Source organism: Thermobia domestica, chromosome 8, assembly GCF_964235325.1.
Source record: "Thermobia domestica chromosome 8, izTheDome1.hap1.1, whole genome shotgun sequence".
NCBI classification, from domain to species: domain Eukaryota; kingdom Metazoa; phylum Arthropoda; class Insecta; order Zygentoma; family Lepismatidae; genus Thermobia; species Thermobia domestica.
The window spans coordinates 107,470,757-107,488,800 of record NC_137461.1 but is presented as its reverse complement, the minus strand read 5'-3'; the positions used below and the strand labels follow the sequence as shown (position 1 = coordinate 107,488,800).

The 18,044-nt window shown below is 34.7% G+C and overlaps 1 protein-coding gene across 6 annotated transcripts in view; it reads left to right on the top strand.

The window, feature by feature from the left end:
* Nucleotides 1-17,446, top strand: part of LOC145693133 (cytospin-A-like) — a 491,676-nt gene extending 474,230 nt beyond the window's left edge. For all 6 annotated transcript variants that reach the window (XM_081768863.1, XM_081768862.1, XM_081768864.1 and 3 more), the window contains one exon: nucleotides 11,268-17,446. In XM_081768863.1, coding sequence (XP_081624989.1) covers nucleotides 11,268-11,357 — 90 coding nt within the window. In that variant the 3' untranslated portion in view covers nucleotides 11,358-17,446. The remainder of the gene's footprint in view (nucleotides 1-11,267) is intronic.
* The last annotated feature ends 598 nt before the right edge of the window (nucleotides 17,447-18,044 follow it).

Here is an 18,044-nt window from a genome sequence, read left to right as displayed (position 1 = left end):
AGTTATGATAAAAAAAGGAAACTGAAACTTTATCCAAACTGAAATGATCAACAAAACTTTTAAATACATTTTTCTTGCGTATTCTTGTGTTTGAAAATAATTGAATTCAATGCTTCATAATGGCCTAACATTTTATGATAAAGGGAAATATTCCTGTAAAAACTAAAATGAGGAAACGTGTGAGCGCGTCCTGACACGGGTACTGCTGAAGCTCTAGGCTACTCAATCGAGAAATATGAAAATGTACAAAGTAAAAGAATAGCTCCTCATAAAAGACAAAACGTTACTGGATGAGCACAGAATAACTCCATATAAGCATGAGCGTCTCTTGAATGTTATAATTGATGGGTACAATAAAAGCATTATAATGCTTGTAGACTTAACTAAAGTTATGTTGAAATGGTAAGGCAATTAGATGGATATTTGAATTAAAAGCTAATGAGTTTCAATTTTTAGTCTTCCAAACTATGTCATACAGTAGAAACTCGATTAACCGTCACCCTCGGGACCGGGACCATGACGGTTAAGCGAATAGACGGATAACAGAAATATCGTTATAAACCTCTACAGTAAGTAGATTTAAAAGGTTCTGGAAGAAATAAATAACCTTTTACAAGTGAATAATACATGTCCATGCTTTTTTCCATAAGGGTTTCAGTACTGTACCAAGTTTTATGTGGAAACTAGCATGACCGGAAGTGACGCATGACTATTTCAGTCCATTTCGCTTACACTTTATTCCGTGCTCTGTACGGCGCACAGCGTCAATTACGGCACATTTAAAGTACAGTGCTGTCCGGAGCAGTGACGGATAACAGAGAGTGACGGTTAAAAGGGTGACGGTTAATCGAGTTTCTACTGTACATAAATATCGGAAGTTTTACAAAATGGCTATACCCGTCCTTCCATTTGTCGACGGGGATTAGAGCAAAACTGGTGAAATATATTGAGAAGTGGATTTTCGAAAATCGATTCAGCGTCTCAAGAATAGACACCATCTTATCCTCCGTTAATCCACTATTGAAGTCCTAAGTGGTAAAAGTCAACCTTATGCAGTCTCAACATTGATCGCCTTAAAATTAACACAGCAATAACAGTAATAATCAAAAATCTTTTCAAGACTTTTCGCAATACTATGATTATTCTCAATGCGAGATGAGCTACCTGGAAACATCTCGTATCATTGGCTATCACTCATGTAACTTCTCACTTGAAAAGAGCTGCAGAACATGTTGTTTTCAGGAATAAATTCCTTTTTAAAAGATTTTAGAATCTTCATCCATATGGTAGTAAAACCGAAAGCATTATAAATTTATGTTACTTCCGGTTGAAGTATTGATATCCATAGAAAAAACGGTAAGATATATCGAAAACCAGTTTTTTAATCGATTCAGCGCCCCAAGATAGGGTTCTTTTTACTCCGTTAATATGCTGTTCAAACAGAAATGGTAGAAATTAAGCATAACAAAAGCTGTCCTAGATATTGGCAAATAGTTTCCAGAAATCGATTCAGTTTCTCAAGAAAAGAATCTGTATTTCTTTACTATAATTCGAAATTGTATTATTTTACTACTGTTTCCGGTTTCAATATTAATCTACACAGAGGGATGGAGAGATAGAGAGCGAAAGTAAGATATAGAAAATGCGGTTTCTGGAATCTATTATGCTGCTGAAGAATAGATTCAATCGGCTCTGATAAGTCTCTATTCAAACTGGAAGTGGTAGAAGACAACCGTATCCGGTTTCAAGATTAATTGCCGTAGAATAAAAGCGTCAATATATAACGACAAGTTTTTTTTTGGAATGGATTGAGCGTGTTAAGGAAATATATCTGTCGTCTGTCTGCTAAAACCAGAAATTATTACTATACCTTTTTTCACATGAAAACCTACTTGAGCGGTAGCCAATGATACGCGATATTTCTAGGTACTGCGGCAGATATTGACAAAAATCATAGTAGTACGAAATTCTGTGTGTCTATATACTGTCTGTCATCTGCCCCACAATGATGACAACTTCGCTTCACTGCTATTAAAGGAGCAGGAAACCTTCTCAAAGGTATTTAACTTGACATTTGAAAAGAGCTATAGTCAGCGTTTCAATATCAATCTCCGTACAGGAAGAAAACCGTAAGGTATATCAAGAATGGGTTTTCTGGAATTGATTCGCCATTCCAAGAATAGCTTCCATTTTCTCCGTTAACACTTTTCTAAACCCGAAGTAGTGGAAATAAATATTTTACGGTTTCAACACTGATTACCATAGTAAGAACACAGTAACAGATAGCGCCAAGCGGTTTTCTAGAATTAATTGAGCATCTCAAGAAAATATACCATCTTCACTCTCTCTCTCTATTAAAGCGGAAATGGTAAAGGAATTACTACTGCTGCTAGTGTCAGTATTGATCTGCATTGAGATAAAACTAAAAGTTATGTATGAGAATCGGTTTTCTGTGATCGATTCAAGGTCCCAAGGATCCATTGAGTCTTTGACCATTTTAATTAACAAGTGGTCAAAGTAGACAATTTCTGGTTTTAACGTTAATCTCTATACAGCAAAAATGGAAATAGATAGCAAAAATCTGTTTTTTGTATTCGATTCATCGTCCCAAGAATATTTTTTTCACTCTTACCTCGGCACTAAAGGCGAAACCAGTAAAACCGAATACTACTTCCGGTTTCATTGTTGATCTCCATAAAGCAAATACGATAATACATAGAACTTTTTTGTTGTGTATTCAGCGTCCGAAGAACATGTAACCTCTAATCTTATTCCTCTATTGTAATCGAAAGCTATATATCTCCTGCAACCAGTTTTAATATTGAATGTTCATAGTTTCAAAGTGTACCGTGTTCACTTTGCGACACGAAATACAGTTGTTGTCTCTACTACAGTATTATATAATTCATTATAGCTGTTTGCCATCTCAAGTAGACCACTTGAAGCGAATTTTCATCGTTGCGATTCTCAGCAATTTTATCGTCCTCATATGCGAATTGTCAGCTTTAATACCATCATAAATTGTAGTATTTATCCCTTTTCCTCTCCCATGTACTACCGACTCTCCCACAATACAATTTGTTCAGCAGTGATGGCCTAACCTATTTTTGTCTCCAGTTACGTTCATTTCTTCTATATTATTCCCTATGGGCTCCTGTGAGTAGGATCCCTGGTTTGATTACGCCAAATAAACTTCGTGGTGGACAAACACCGTGTGCGTGGGTTTTCTGGGGGTTCCTCTGTTTTCCCCCATTTTCTTCATTACACCATTTCATAACCATTAATGTCTCCTTTAGCCTAGCCGGCATAACTGTGGCACGTAAAAGTGAAAGATTTCGTTTCATTCCCAATGGGCTCTTTGGTTTTATGTTTTGCATAGCTACGGTCGCATTTTTTCCAACACAAAAATTTTGGATAATTTTAGTTTCCTTCTTAAGTTCCCTTGTAGCTAAATCACTGTCGTTACAGTCTTCGATGCAGAAAACCTGGATTCGAAAAACATTACTCATATTACTGAATAAACTAAATTAACCAACGTACTATTGCGTATACGCGCTACCTACAAATAGCTTTAGAGCACCACCATACAAAGACAATCAGACGCCAAGGCCATTCGACAAGAAATACTGTCACTCATGGCGCAAACATAGGTCGAATGCTTTCATGTCGCAGGTATGCTTATCGTTTGCATGAGCTTGTATAAGGCTACTGAGTAGTCCCTTCTTAAATTGTCATAAATAAAGAGTCCAGGGGAAAAGGAGATGTCCATTTTTACAACTTTTTCAGGAAACGATTTTTAAAGTTCAAAACATTTTATTTCGGAAACTAGTCGTGGAAAATGCTTCAGATTTGGTTTACAAGTTATTTATTATATTGGAAACTAGCTTACAAAATCTTATGTTCAATGTATATTATTGTAAGTAAAAGAATACAAGAAAATTGACATGAGGTTGGTATATACTGGGAAAAGCGGGTCTATTGCAGGCAAAATAACGGAAAAAAGAGGCAATTGTTTATCAAATTATAAATAATATTATTAAAAATATGACATCTTTGTTCTCCTTTACTCCGCTAATTACTTCTCTTTTGAGTTTCGTATAGAAGGCGTAAGCGTATAGGCTGCATAAGACATTCAAAGCATACAGATCCTACCATTTTTCTTCCTAGATAGGCAACTTCAATTTAAGAAAGAGGAAACGATCTTGTAAATCCCACCAATAATTGATGTTGGTCATAGCATCCTATTCAAACTGTTCTCAACCGATTTAACCCAGTTCCTTAATGTACAACGAAAATCTTGGAAATGTACTTTTATTCTCTAATCAATATCAAGTATGGGAGAGTGAAACAAGTATATGCGGTCCTTTGCGCATTATTGCAGTGTTATTGAGTTGTTGAGTTGAATTTCAGTTTAGCGTCCCTTTCAGCAGCGAGGCTATGAGACGTGGACCTACTGATTAACGTGGAATCCGATCCACATGAGCTCCCACCGGGAATCGAACCCGGGTCTCTCGTGCAGTGTTATAGTACTATATTTCAACATTAATACAATTTATGGTAAAAGCGTCCAGCTTACCGACGCGAGTCATTTATGGATTAAAGAATTCTCCCTCCAATAAATCTGGTTGTGGTGGGCCATTTGTTAATAGTAGGTGAATCACAGAAGAAAACCAAAGTCCATTATAAGTCTCCCTAGGTATCACAAAACATGGGTGACTTTTCTCTACTCGAAGCTCATTATTGTCCTAGAGTGGAATGAGCATTTTCCCAAGTACAGTGATTGTAAGAATGATATCCAATCTCGAATTATGAAACTGTAAATTCACTTACTTTATATGGTGAACGTTTCACTCTGCTGCCTTTGATTACATTATTCCAATCCTCTGGTATTTGATCTCTTGATTTTATGTTAACCAGTCTCATGTTCTTATCACGTTCAAGGTAGGAATGACACGAACTGAGAATGTCACTTGAAAGAAAATGAACCCCTGCCTTTCATGTGCAATGCAATGATAGCATCTGAATAAAGTATAATCCTTATTTTGACTACTGCAAGAGTAACAGAAATGCTCAAGAGTAACAGAAATGCTCAAGATGAATGTTGGGAGATGATTTGTCTTACTATTTTTTTAAAGAAACAGATTGTTGAAGCTACATTTAGCTGTATGATCAGTCAACACTGGAACATAAATACAGTTGAACGTTATCGACAAAAGAGACAGAAAAATAAGAGTAAAATGAATTCCCCTTTCTTCCACTGCAAGTGATGACGATATCTCCTTCCATTTTAAAAGGATTTTGAAAATGCTATAGCAGGCTAACAGTAACCCTTTCCCCTTTTCGATATATTGAATGAAACTCACAGCGTGCTCAACAAGATGGCATGAAAATCGAAATTTCACCCAAAAGTGGACATCCCGCATTTCCCCGTGGACTCCTCAAACGTTAATTAGACGGTTGCTATCTTTTCTTTAGTCGAGTTCTTTCTATAAAATAACGTTTTTCTTCGTTTCTAAATTTCTCAACAGTTTCAAAAAAATCATGACCTTCGTTGATAGTCGGATTTGGAATGCTTGGTTTACAATTTTGTTACAAGTTCTCAACGAAATTACTCGTTCTCCAGTTATTTTTTCCTGTAAAGATTTGTAACAGCGTGTTAATGTCTTTGCTCTGTCTGCACGATGCTAGGAGGGTTGAGCTTTTGCATTACCTACCCATACCTCAGGAGCGGAAAAACTTCTTTGTATTCAATGTTTTTTCTCGGTGTTCTTCTGTTCCATAACGGAGACAATTGGACCATAAAATACCTGATTCCCAAAAATGACAATATAATCACGGGCACTGGCACAACCGGTATGCGTCAGCACAGAATCTACTGAAAACAGCATATTTGAGACAACAACGACACAGAACCGTCGACATGTTTCACTGTTGACATTGTGCCAAAGCGTCATGGTCCATTATGAAGGCCATCCATGTCAGGTCACATTCATGTCATGTAACTTGGCAGACTGATTGTCGACGCCGGTTGAGGAAGGTGCTATTTGTTTCTCCATTATTTGCTCCGCACTCAGACGATGATTCAAAGTGACAATACGCCGTAAGGCTTGGCGAGATCTGTCAACGGCGGTATTGTTCCATCCACTCTTTCACTTCGCGGATGAGGATTTACCATCGGTTTTGTAGGTTGTAATCACTTAGGACACTGTCCTTTGCGGCACACCTAACAGGCCTGTAAGTTTTGTCGCGCTTGCAGAACGTGACGGAGAAACAATTTTCCTTCCTTCAAAACTAAATAGAACTCTCATTTTACACTAACACTGCTCAGCTCACTGTCCATTCACGTTCTACTACCCCTCACGTAGTATGGAGTTGCCCGTAACACGCCACTACCATCGTCTCAGATCTGTGGTGGAAGCGTAATCTTTGGTGACCCAGATATATGACGTGTTTCCAACTCCAGGTGTGACTGTTAAATAGTTAAGCATTTGTAGATCTGGAAGAACAAATATTGGTACGTTGGGTATATGGGCATTGAGTGGAAGCGTATTTAGTGAATTCGTTGATAGTCCATAGAAAATACAATTTTAATTTCGGATACTCTTAGAAAGACTTACTAGACTTCCGCTTTCATATTCTCTAGTGGTTACATGGTTAGTATGCGCGCCTTAAGTGCGTGAAACCTGGGTTCGATTTCTGGTGGGACCTCATGTGGTTAGGATCCCGCGTTAAGCTGCATTTCATGTTTTCTATAGTCTCGGTGCTGTATAGGATGCTAAGCCCTGAATCAACCAACAACTCTTGCGTAAGGATCTGAAGAAACGGATGAATGTGATGCAGATATGTAAAGAAAGAAAGCTGAAGACAAAAACTGCCAAAGATGGACTAAGGTTGGGTGTTCGAAATCAAAAAGTTTCAAGTGCGCTAAGTGAAAGATTTTTTTTGTGTATTTAGAAAACAGAAACTGTCCTGATGATTTGCATGTAAAGTAAAACAGATATGAAATACAGAAGAAAGAAGGGACATGATAATAATAACTATTACAATTTCAACACCAGACTCGGCTCCGGAGGGAAGTCATGTCCGTAAAGCTTAAAAGTTTTGTCGCATCAGACTGAGAAGAAATGTTACTTACTGTTCCTATTTTTGTAATCAACAGTCAGAACACGAGAAAGTAATACATCTGTTTGTTTTACGCAATATCATTTTATTTTTTACTGTCGTAATTTACCTTACAAGCCGCCTTTGCTAGACACCTTTAACATATTGTGCTCGTATTTTGATAGTTGAACAACTCTAATATACATAGTGCACTAGATAACAAATATACTGAAATTCACAGGTTTTTATTTTTTCGATTAGGCAGGTTCGGGTTATTTAAATAAATATACCTAGGTACTGTCTTCTTACAAAACGTCATTTCTATGTTTTATAACACTCCAATTTTAAAATATACAAATTTGCTTTTCCTACGATACAAATACACAAATATATAAATTTGTATGATTGCAGATAATTACCTGGGATTGAAGAGGTTAAATAGAAAATATCGTCATATTGTGAAACATGGATATATTAAAGCATTAAAAGTATCGAAGAATCGTAATATCGTAATACTGAAAAATACCGAAATATTGAAAAATATTGAAATATTAAAAACACCGATCTTAAAAGTTTTCGATACTTAAAAATATCTACTAATCGATATATCGTAATATCGCACAGCTGTACGTGGGACCTGTCACCAAAGATTTTTTTAACCACTGTTCCTCTTCGAGGATGTGGTTTCCCCGTAAATTTTGTAGAATTTCATCACTTTGACCGTCACCTAAATGTTGTTACTCCTGACACTGTCAGCATACTTACCACTTTCACCACGCTAACATCATATATCCGAGCTTTAATAATTTGGCCTCTTTGGAAATTAGTTAATTTATTTTACTTTATGACCGCTTGCTCGATACAGGCACACTACTATTCTACTGAGACTCACAGAATACGTAGTTAGCCCTATCACCCCCACCAACAATCAAGGGCTGCGGTCGCTGCCTATCCTTTGCCAACCCAGACATCTTACGTGTTTCCTATTCCATATGTTTGAATTAATTTAATAAATCTGTATGCGACATATCTGTAAACTATGGTTGTGCTTTTTTATTTGTTAAAGATTAAAATAAATATTTAGTTTATTATTATTTTTAAACTAATGAGTTTTGTTTGACAAAAGAAGGAAATAAAATAGTGTGAAAGTTGGAACATATACTATGTAGGTATGTATGAATCTGTGCTCTGTCAATGTGCTTGTAAGTCTTCAATCTTAGACAATTCTAGTGTACCTCTTAGGATACATTTGTTTTTGCTCTTGTTCAAATAAATTAACTTTCGCTTCAGACACTGGTCCCAGACCTTCTTACATGGAGCAACAGAAAATCGAACTACGTGTGTAGATAGAAACAATAATTGTGTCCCGATAAGATCACGCTCTGTGTATATGTTTTACGCTAGCCTATCTTCCATTCATTTATCACAAACTTTGTTTCTGTTCCCACCGTTTCTGGAAGTACTAGTTGTAAATATATGCATATACGTTTCTCCAATTGTGATCAATGCCTCCCCCTGATTTCAACCCACCTTCTGCTCTTTAACTATGTCATGTGACAGGCAGGCTACTGTGAGTAGACGCGACTGCGCAAACGAAAATTTCAAGGTTGCGTCGGTACCAACAAGCACTGTGCAAATTTGCTTGTGTGTTTATTCCCCCGCACGACTCACCTCCTCTTTCCACTCCCCTTACGTTTCTCCATCCCGTAAGCAGGGCAGTGCTAATAAATGCGGTATGCGTCATATTTACACACCGTTTCTTAGTTAAAGTGTGAGACCACCAGGAGGCAGCTAATTCGGTTGAGCATACACACGGTATACACAGATTCTCACATTTTTCTATAATTATTGGGACCTTCCCGAAATTCGGCCAGGAGGCCCAGGACGTCGCCACGAAGCTCCTGTAGGCTTAAAAATTGTTGGCACCGGAAAATGTCCCAACAATTTTTCCGGTCCCAACTGGTAAGGTGTTAAACCATATGCAGGTGCCAACAAGGATAGGAATGCGGGAACACACACACACACACACACACACACACACACATATATATATATATATATATATATATATATATATATATATATATATATATAATTTGAGAAATTTGAAAAGATAAATTTACAGAAATTTAATTAAAAAGAACTGCTTAGCCACTTGTAGATTGTTAACTATTTAAGATTAAGCCATGTAGCTAATAATCTTGGTTACCAATATATTTAAAATTTACTAATTTGGTTTTATTATAGTCTTTAGTTCAGAATGAGTTACGGAATTTTAACGTTGCTCTTCAAATTCTCCGAAAGTAATTTAAAAAAAGGTCCGTGTCCCTTCCGCCATTTTTTAAAGCGTTCATAGCGTTTGTAAGAGTATACTTATATCTAGAGGCATGAGTTTTTCACAATGCGCGATAAAACTAAATGCATCAGAGTTAAGTAATTTTCACTTTCTTGGCGTTTGATGATATTCTGTGTATATTTTCATTGGTTTCCGTTGCGCGATAATACGCGAAATTTCTAACAATACGCGAAATAACGCGAAATTTTTAAAATTCGTCTGTTTTCATTGATTTAAAACGTCAGTTTTCCGCTGACGGAATGGTAGAACGTGGCATGAACGGTACATTTTGGGTGATTCGGACACTGCTATACAGTACATGTGGTACTTCGCAGCTGGATGAGAAAGAGCAATTTTAATTAACTAATCAATGGCATCATTGCAGTCACCTTCTGTCTTCTGCTACTCAGTCAACCGCATAAAACACGTTGAATGTGTTAAGTGCTGGCGCCAAACTGAACGCGCCGTCACCTTTGTTTGAAAGTCTAAGTTTTAGAGTGACATCCTGGAGATCGAAAAGGATGTTTTTTATGCTTTTGGATCTATTATATTAATGTCTCTCTTCCACAAGAGCTACAAAATGCGAAACTTTATTTGGAAAATGAGACAAAATGCGAAATTTTCAAATTTTATAGGTATAAATGTTAAGATAATGCAGCTAATATTTATAATAATTTCATGACAGAAGAAAACTGGACAGTATCTGAGAAAATGTTTCGTATGTGATGGATCTAAATGCACGATAGCTCTGCTCTTCGGAGTAAAGTTTCAAGGTTTAGCGTTCAAGAGTACGAATTCCCTTGTAAAGTGTTGACAGTGGAAGAAAGGTAGCCCATATTTAAGTATTTCGCTTTTAATTTAATTATTTTACCGTATTATTGAATAAAAATACTAAAAATGTGGGTACAATTTCCTGCTGTTGAAACCAACAAACATTTCGAATGTATAAGAAACCAGAAATATTTTTTATAAAACATCTTACAAGATACACGACTTTTTTTTTTTTTTTTTTTTTTTTTAACCTGGTGATACATGTGAGAGGGGAAGTTCGCTTATCCTTGAAGGTGATGCAAGGTTACTTGAGTCTTCGTCAAAATATTATGAAATACGAAAAAGTAAAACACGGTATTTCTATTAAATATATATACATGAAGATTCTAGTTTCCATTGCTCTATCTACGAGACCTGGTTTAAAATGTGAACTATATTTTGCCTCGAATTATTATTATTAGTATTAATAATAATAATAATAATAATAATAATAATAATGCTTGTTTATCGATAATCAGAAAAATGTGTGATTAACTGAATAAAGAATAACCTTGTGTGTATTTTTTGTAGTCCTTTTTATCCGATACTTCACTTTCGTTTACTTCTGAAAGCTTTTTCCAGGATCCAATTTCCTAAGAAATTACCTTGAATGTCTTACCTTACATTTCAGTTTGATTCTTCTTCATAAGAATTCAACGTCTAGTCCAAAATTAGTGAATATTAAGAAAATTGATGAGAAAACTTGTAAAATAACACTTCAACTATCTTAATATTCACAAATTTAGGACTAATTAAAATCTTACCGGCGTGAGGAATATTAAAACTAAAATATAACGCAAGAAGACATTCAAGAATTTTTTTTCTTATTAAATTCAGCCCTCTAAAAGCTTTCAGAAGTAAACGAAAGCGAAATATCGAGTAAAAAGGAAAACAAATAATACATAACGCTAATCTTTAAATATATAAATGCATAGAAACATTAAATTTATAACATACTATAGGAAAATGGGTTACTAATTTCAGCGCTAAGCTTGTTTGACACTATTTTCTGTTTCCGCAGAATATCAATGACATGATACAGCAGGAGAGACCCGATTGGCAGCAAGTAATGTCCTATGTGACCTCTATCTACAAACACTTCGAAACTTGATTCACCGTTTGTGGCCTAACTAACGAGAAACAACCAAAGTCTGCTGTGTGTGCCTTTTTATTGTACTGTGAATGTTGGATAAAACCAGTGTGTTCTAAGATATTCTACTGTGTCTGTGAGGCTGCACTCAATGTCGCTATATAGCGTACAAAGCAACGTGAAAATGACGTTAAAGCGAGTGAACATTTTGCAAGATGAAGAAAACGACATAGAAAATTTGTTCTCATTATTAGGCGACACCTTTTCAGCGTTACGATTAAGTTCATTTTTGGTCATAACTTATTTTTTTAATGAAACACTTTTTTCATCATTTCGTTGTAAATCACGAAGTTTAATTTCAAAATTTCTCAGTTCACTGAAGCTTTGCTCCGCAGAATAGAATTTAACATACGTAAGCACAAATCAAAAAGTTAGTACGAATTAATAGGTGTGAATAATTTATTAGGAAAAGAATTTAGTACTCGTTAATTTCAACATTTCTAAAGTTAGAATGCAAGTATCTAAAAGTTCCTTGTGGTAGATATATTACTTCATTTAATTGAAATAAATGTATTAAAAATATTTTTCGTAGGAAATAATCTAGTCAAACGTAAAGATGTTCCAACTTTACTTCTGATGTACAGAGATAAGATGAAAATTTAAATTGGGACAAGTACTTCAATAAATTCTCTTTTGTGATTTAAACAAATGTACACATATCGTTGATACCCTTTCGTGGATTATGAAACAAGAAAATAAACCCGTTCTCCAGTAACTTCATTAGATTTCATCGTTACTTTGACTTCTTAAACTATAATGGTGGTACGACAGTAGGAAATAGAATTGTTTTCTCTTCGTCTTTACGGAATTATCACGATTACGATTTCGATTATTTTTCTTACTTCTTTGCTGAAGGCGAAGCTAGAGAAGTAGATATCGTTTGAAAAACATTGGAGGTTAATATTATACTATTTTAGGAGTTTTTTGTTAGTTAAATTTGGAGCTGCGGTGGCTCTGGTGCTTACCTCTTGTTCTATCCTAACTCGTGCAAAGTTGTCTTTCGTTTGGACCATCGCCGAGTGTGTCTGTTTCTCACGGTTGTCCCACTTTCTTCGTTCCACTATTTCGTTTATTATCTGTAGCCTTGACACATAATTGTGGGACGTTAAGCAAATAATTATTATAATAATGATAAGTGATAAATCTGAGTGTATCAAAGTAGTAATAATTTTGTTAGCAGATGATAGTTTAGAAAATAACTGTGTCCAATGTGAGTATCCAATGTTGAGCTATATTTTCTCATGTCTTTACATGCTCTTTGGATATTGATGTTACCGCTAAGTCAGGTGTAATGCCTTTTGGAATCCGATTTGGTTACAACGTTCATTGAACATATCATTGGTCATAAGCTGTAACACCAAGAGTTGTTTCTCACGGTTAACTTTTCACGTTAAAGAATACTATCGTTGCTGCTATACTGCTTCTCTGTATTCATTACAAATTCTAATGGAGAATACCTTTTCATAGACTGAATTCACAGTAATTCTTTATCTGCGGGACAAGGCTTGATTGAACAAGTGAGAAAGTAATTGATTCAAAAACAAAAAGAATGTGAATAAAGTGAGCAGAAGGAAAATGATTGTTCATTGATAATGCCTTTTTTCTATAAATATCAAAAAGAAGGCAGTTCAGAGTTTTTTTTCTTTTTTAAAAAAATAAAAACTGACTAAGTCTACTGCTGTGTTGCGTAAGTGTGAAGAAAAATATATTTAAGATCATGTATAAACGAACGCGTGTGTGGTTATATATGTATGTATGTAAATAATGTGTATATAAATGTGTATAATGTATGTATGGAGAGTCAATGTGTGCTGTGCTTATAAGTGTCTACGCACGTAAGGCTGATTAAAAAGTTATGTAGTAGCTGACTGCATAGAATCTAGTCAAAAGGACTCTGGCTAGCATACGAATATGTTGCATATCACCTTTTAAAGAAGCTGTTAAAAAGGAACCGAAATAAGGCATTGTAATGTATGACAAAAAGTCAGCCGGATCGGTAAAAAAGTTCGTTACAAAATAATATATATAGTTGTTTTGTACTTGCAAATTTCTTGATTGGTTCGATTTCCAAAGCCATTTGCTGAACTTTACTGTGTTTGGTAACAGACTTGACGTGAAATAAGCATAGGTTTTCTATTGTGTTTTAAGACTCGAAAAGTACGAAGTAAATTATAGATCTTATCCCCTGCTTTACAAACCAAACAGAGAAATTAACAACAATTTTGATTAGTGTTAACATGTCCATTACAAATATATTTTATCTCACTCCAGTTTAACTATCCAATTTATCGTGGTACAATCCGCGGCAAAAAACCTGAAACATGAGGATGTAAGTTTATTGTGAAACCACGCCTAATAGCACAGGGAATGAACATAACGTCTAAGTGGAACGAATCACGTCAGGATAAATCTCGGCCTCCTCCCGTGCACACTTATTTTGGAGCAAAAGACTTCGTCATTTCACAATAAACTTATATGCTCATGTTGCAGGTTTTTTGGCGCGGATTGTACAATATTAGCTGGTGTTATTCACGTACATAAAATGAGTTTCATTTAAATTCATAACAGTTTGTGATATCAGTGCTACACTTATCCATATTACAGCAACATCATAAATATATAGTTATGAATATACTAGACATTCCGAATTACCAGATTGTTCAAAACTCAATATTTTGTAAATGAACAGCTTAAATTCGTAATTCAAACTTTCGTATAAACACCCAAAGCAGAAACTTCTTGAGAGTAGAACTTCATAGCTTTCTTGTTTATTTGAAAATCTTGTGGCTGAAATTTATACTAACCGAAAGAAATATTGAAGTTGAACAAGCAAACTAATTTTTAAGCCGGTGTCTTTCAACAGATTTGACGAACTGAATGAACTGTCATATACATAACACCAGTGCTATCTGAAAGGTTACAGAACTTGAGTTCAATGTACCGATATTAAGCAAAGACTCTCAATCAGTCAGGTTGTTTCAACAACTCGCTAAATAAATGTACAACTCTAATTAGACTTGCTTGAACACAGTTGAAACAGCGTAGTTCACTACTTTACCAATGAGGAATTCCTTATCATTGACCATACTATTGTGAGATTCAGGGTTGGCAAAAACCATCGTGGTTTTTATTTAAAAAAAAAAAAAAAAAAAAAGTTTTTGGGGTTTAAACCAGTTTTTTTTTTGGGGGGGGGGGGCTAAATAATTTGCTCTATGTATTTATATCACTTATGGACAGAAATAAGTTTGTTTCGCCTTGGTGTTATTATGCAACAACCGGGTTATGCTGGAAGGGGTCACATAAGCTTAAAGCGGAATCCAGATCGCTTCTTGGCGTACATCCGAGAGAAATTGTCCTCCATTTGAACTCAAAACCGGGACTAATTCGCCACGAATGTGATAAGTTTGCCGATTCACTCACGAAGGACTTCTGATAAAATACGTTGTACTGATCTTTACATACTTGTTAATATTAATTGTGAAGAGTCATTTCGGAAGGACAAAAAGATAACCAATTGCACAAGTGAAACCATTATACAGAAACAATGGACTGGACAATTTCAAACTACTGCAGAGTACAGAAGAACTAATTTAGTCCAAGTTACTTCAGTACGACTTTTATTAGTCCAAGTTAAAGAAATACGACGACTTAATTTGTATATCAGTAAGAAAAGTGAACAAAGGTATCAATTGAATCCACTTTGGCTCTGACCCATTTATACATAAATTAGATACCAAAGATACTTTTGATTTCAATAAATGCTTTTCATGGGTTTTTTATGTCCCCCCCCCCCCCCAATTACGGCAATTTCAATGTATCTTATCAATAATAAACATTATTAAAACGAAACAATATTTAGAATATTTCTTTGATTGCAATTGCATAACAATAATAATAAACTATAAAAAAATCATCACAAAAGAAACATTCATAAACTTATTTAAAAAAAAATGCTTTTGTAGTATAATCTCTGAATATGAATGGGGAATTCAGGTCTGTATATAATACGAATAATATACGGGAGCGAAACGTGCTAACCTACAAATGTGTGTTCATCAAGATTTTACGAACACTTACACTTTTACGAAGGTTTTTGGTTTAAACCAGTCTTTTTAACAAGCTATTTTAAACCAACCAACCCTGGTGAGGTTACCAGATTTTTTTCTTTCATTCATTGAGTCTGGGGACGCTTCTTAACTTCAGCCATTGATCATATGAATTTTAATATCCTATAAAATGTAGACATCGTTCCCAGAATATGAGGGTATCTGGTAATCTATACTATTAACGAGAATTATGTAAATTGTTAGTATAATAACAACACTTAACAAACTTCGAACCCCGTTTATCGTACCGGCTTAAGATTCTGGACAAGAATTCCACTTCTACTGAACCACAGATGGCGGCCCACTGGACCAGTTTGCTTTGTTTTGCTTTGCTGAGTCTAGGTCTACCACATTTACAAGAGGAAAGCGATTTTCTTCAAATCTGGAATTCTAAAAAATGTAAAACCAAAAATTTTAAGCAGAATAGTTAATTTCTATACTATTCTACAGATCGAATGTTTTGTGTCTGTATTACTAAGTTCCTTACCATTTAAAGGCAATAGAAACAAATGTCTTAAACATGACAGAATAATATAAGAAATGCTTTTCAGATAACACTATGTAAAACGACTTTTAAACTAATTTTGCGATTTGAAAGTAGAACTATTGCATTACTTATTATGTACTTAGTTTCGAGAAAATTGGATTATCTATATATGTTAGTTTTTGTGACCTCAAAGTAACTAAAGCACTGTAGATACCGTACAGGTTAGCACAAGCTTCTTTACAATTTAAAGGACCGATATTTCGGCGTGGAGAGGGAAGAAGAAAAAGGATGGTAAACTTGTGTTTAATTTCACTTGAGAAGATTAAGTGAATCGGAAACAAATTTCTGAAGTACATGGAATAGTGTAGTAAAAATTGATTCGTACTCTGCTGAATTCAGTTTCTGTAGAACTCAAAAGTCTCTACACTGATATGTTTATTTGGTGTATATAAACTTGTTTTATGATTGACTTTGCGTTCAATTCTCGAAAAGAAGACCATGACTTAAATTCTCAAAGCATCACCATGCTTATATTGTACGTTCTCGTTTTTCTGTATATGGATAATGGAGTAGTAATGTTTTTCTGTATTGCAGTATATTATGGTAAAATTATCACTGTAAAAGCAGGAAGTCGATATTTGATGCGTAGGTATTGCTTATTATTAACAAGTATTTTTACTTCGTGAGTCTCATTTCTGAAATGCTGCTAAATTTAGTACGAAGTTGGGAATCAAGTATACATGCTAAACTTAAATGTGTATATATTCCAATAATAAAATAGTTTATTTAAAATTTCAAAATTCGTGTTTATCATGGCTTCAGTTGTTTGATACAAGATTTAAAAAAAAAGTAAAGTTAGTTTATTTATGATTTGTATTATGTGTAACTATTAAAATTGTGTAATACAAAACTCGTTCTTTTACTTGAAGCTTTAATTTGATTTGTAATGTATGAAAACTGCTTAACGCTGGGGTACAGATCTGGCTTAAAAGAAAAATACCCTTGTTTCTTTTTGTAGCAACGCTGTTTCAGTATAATCGTGAATCTAAAGAAGCCATTTTAACAATGTTTTTGAAATAACTACTGTTAAGATATTTACTCTGCATTTAAAGTGACATGATTTTATCTTCGCAGATATTATAATCTGTTGGAAAGAAAAGGTCACTCAAGATGTAGCGAACTGGAAAATTCTGTGGCTACAATTTGCACTTTTAATTGTACAAAGCAACACTGTTATTCACGGAGAGGTGCATGAATGCTTTCACAAGTTCCTATAAGTTTGTGGCTCATATTTTGGAAATGGTAGTCAAGAAAAATAAAACACGAAAAGTCAGTATTATTATGTAAACAATTGTATATTTTCAATTATCTTTTGTATGGTCCTATGCAATGTATAGGGCCAATTATATATATATATATATATATATATATATATATATATATATATATATAATATATACATAAAAGCTTGTAAAATTTATATATATCTACACATACACAATACACACTTTTACATAAGCAATAAATATGTTTTATAGAATAATAATGAATTATTATTTTATAACTGCAGAAACCAACGATGTAATGAAGTTTGCTATATGTTGTATTAAATAAGTCAATAATGTTTGTAAACTGGTGTTGTCTGTCTGGTGGTTGGAGAAGGCGAAAAGTCGTAGGTGAAAACAGTTATATTTGAATTATTGTGGTTATATGGTTAGTGTGTGGGGCAGAAGACCTGGATTAGATTCCCAACGGGAGCTTCTGTGGTCCGAATCCCACACTAAGCTGTAGGTCTACGTTTCATATACCCTCACTGCTGAACGAGACGCCAACTCCAACTCAACCGACTAATCAATTACAATCTGTATCAACGGAGCATAAGTTATCATTACGTAAGAAGCAGAACATATATTGAAAAAAAAAAAAAATATCAATGGCCATACCCTGAATTGAGAAGAAAGCGGGGATACGGAGGGTCAAGCTTCCAAGCTCATATCAATTCAGGCGTTTTTTTGCGCATCGAAATGTGGTAAATGTTTATTTTGCATATCTTGC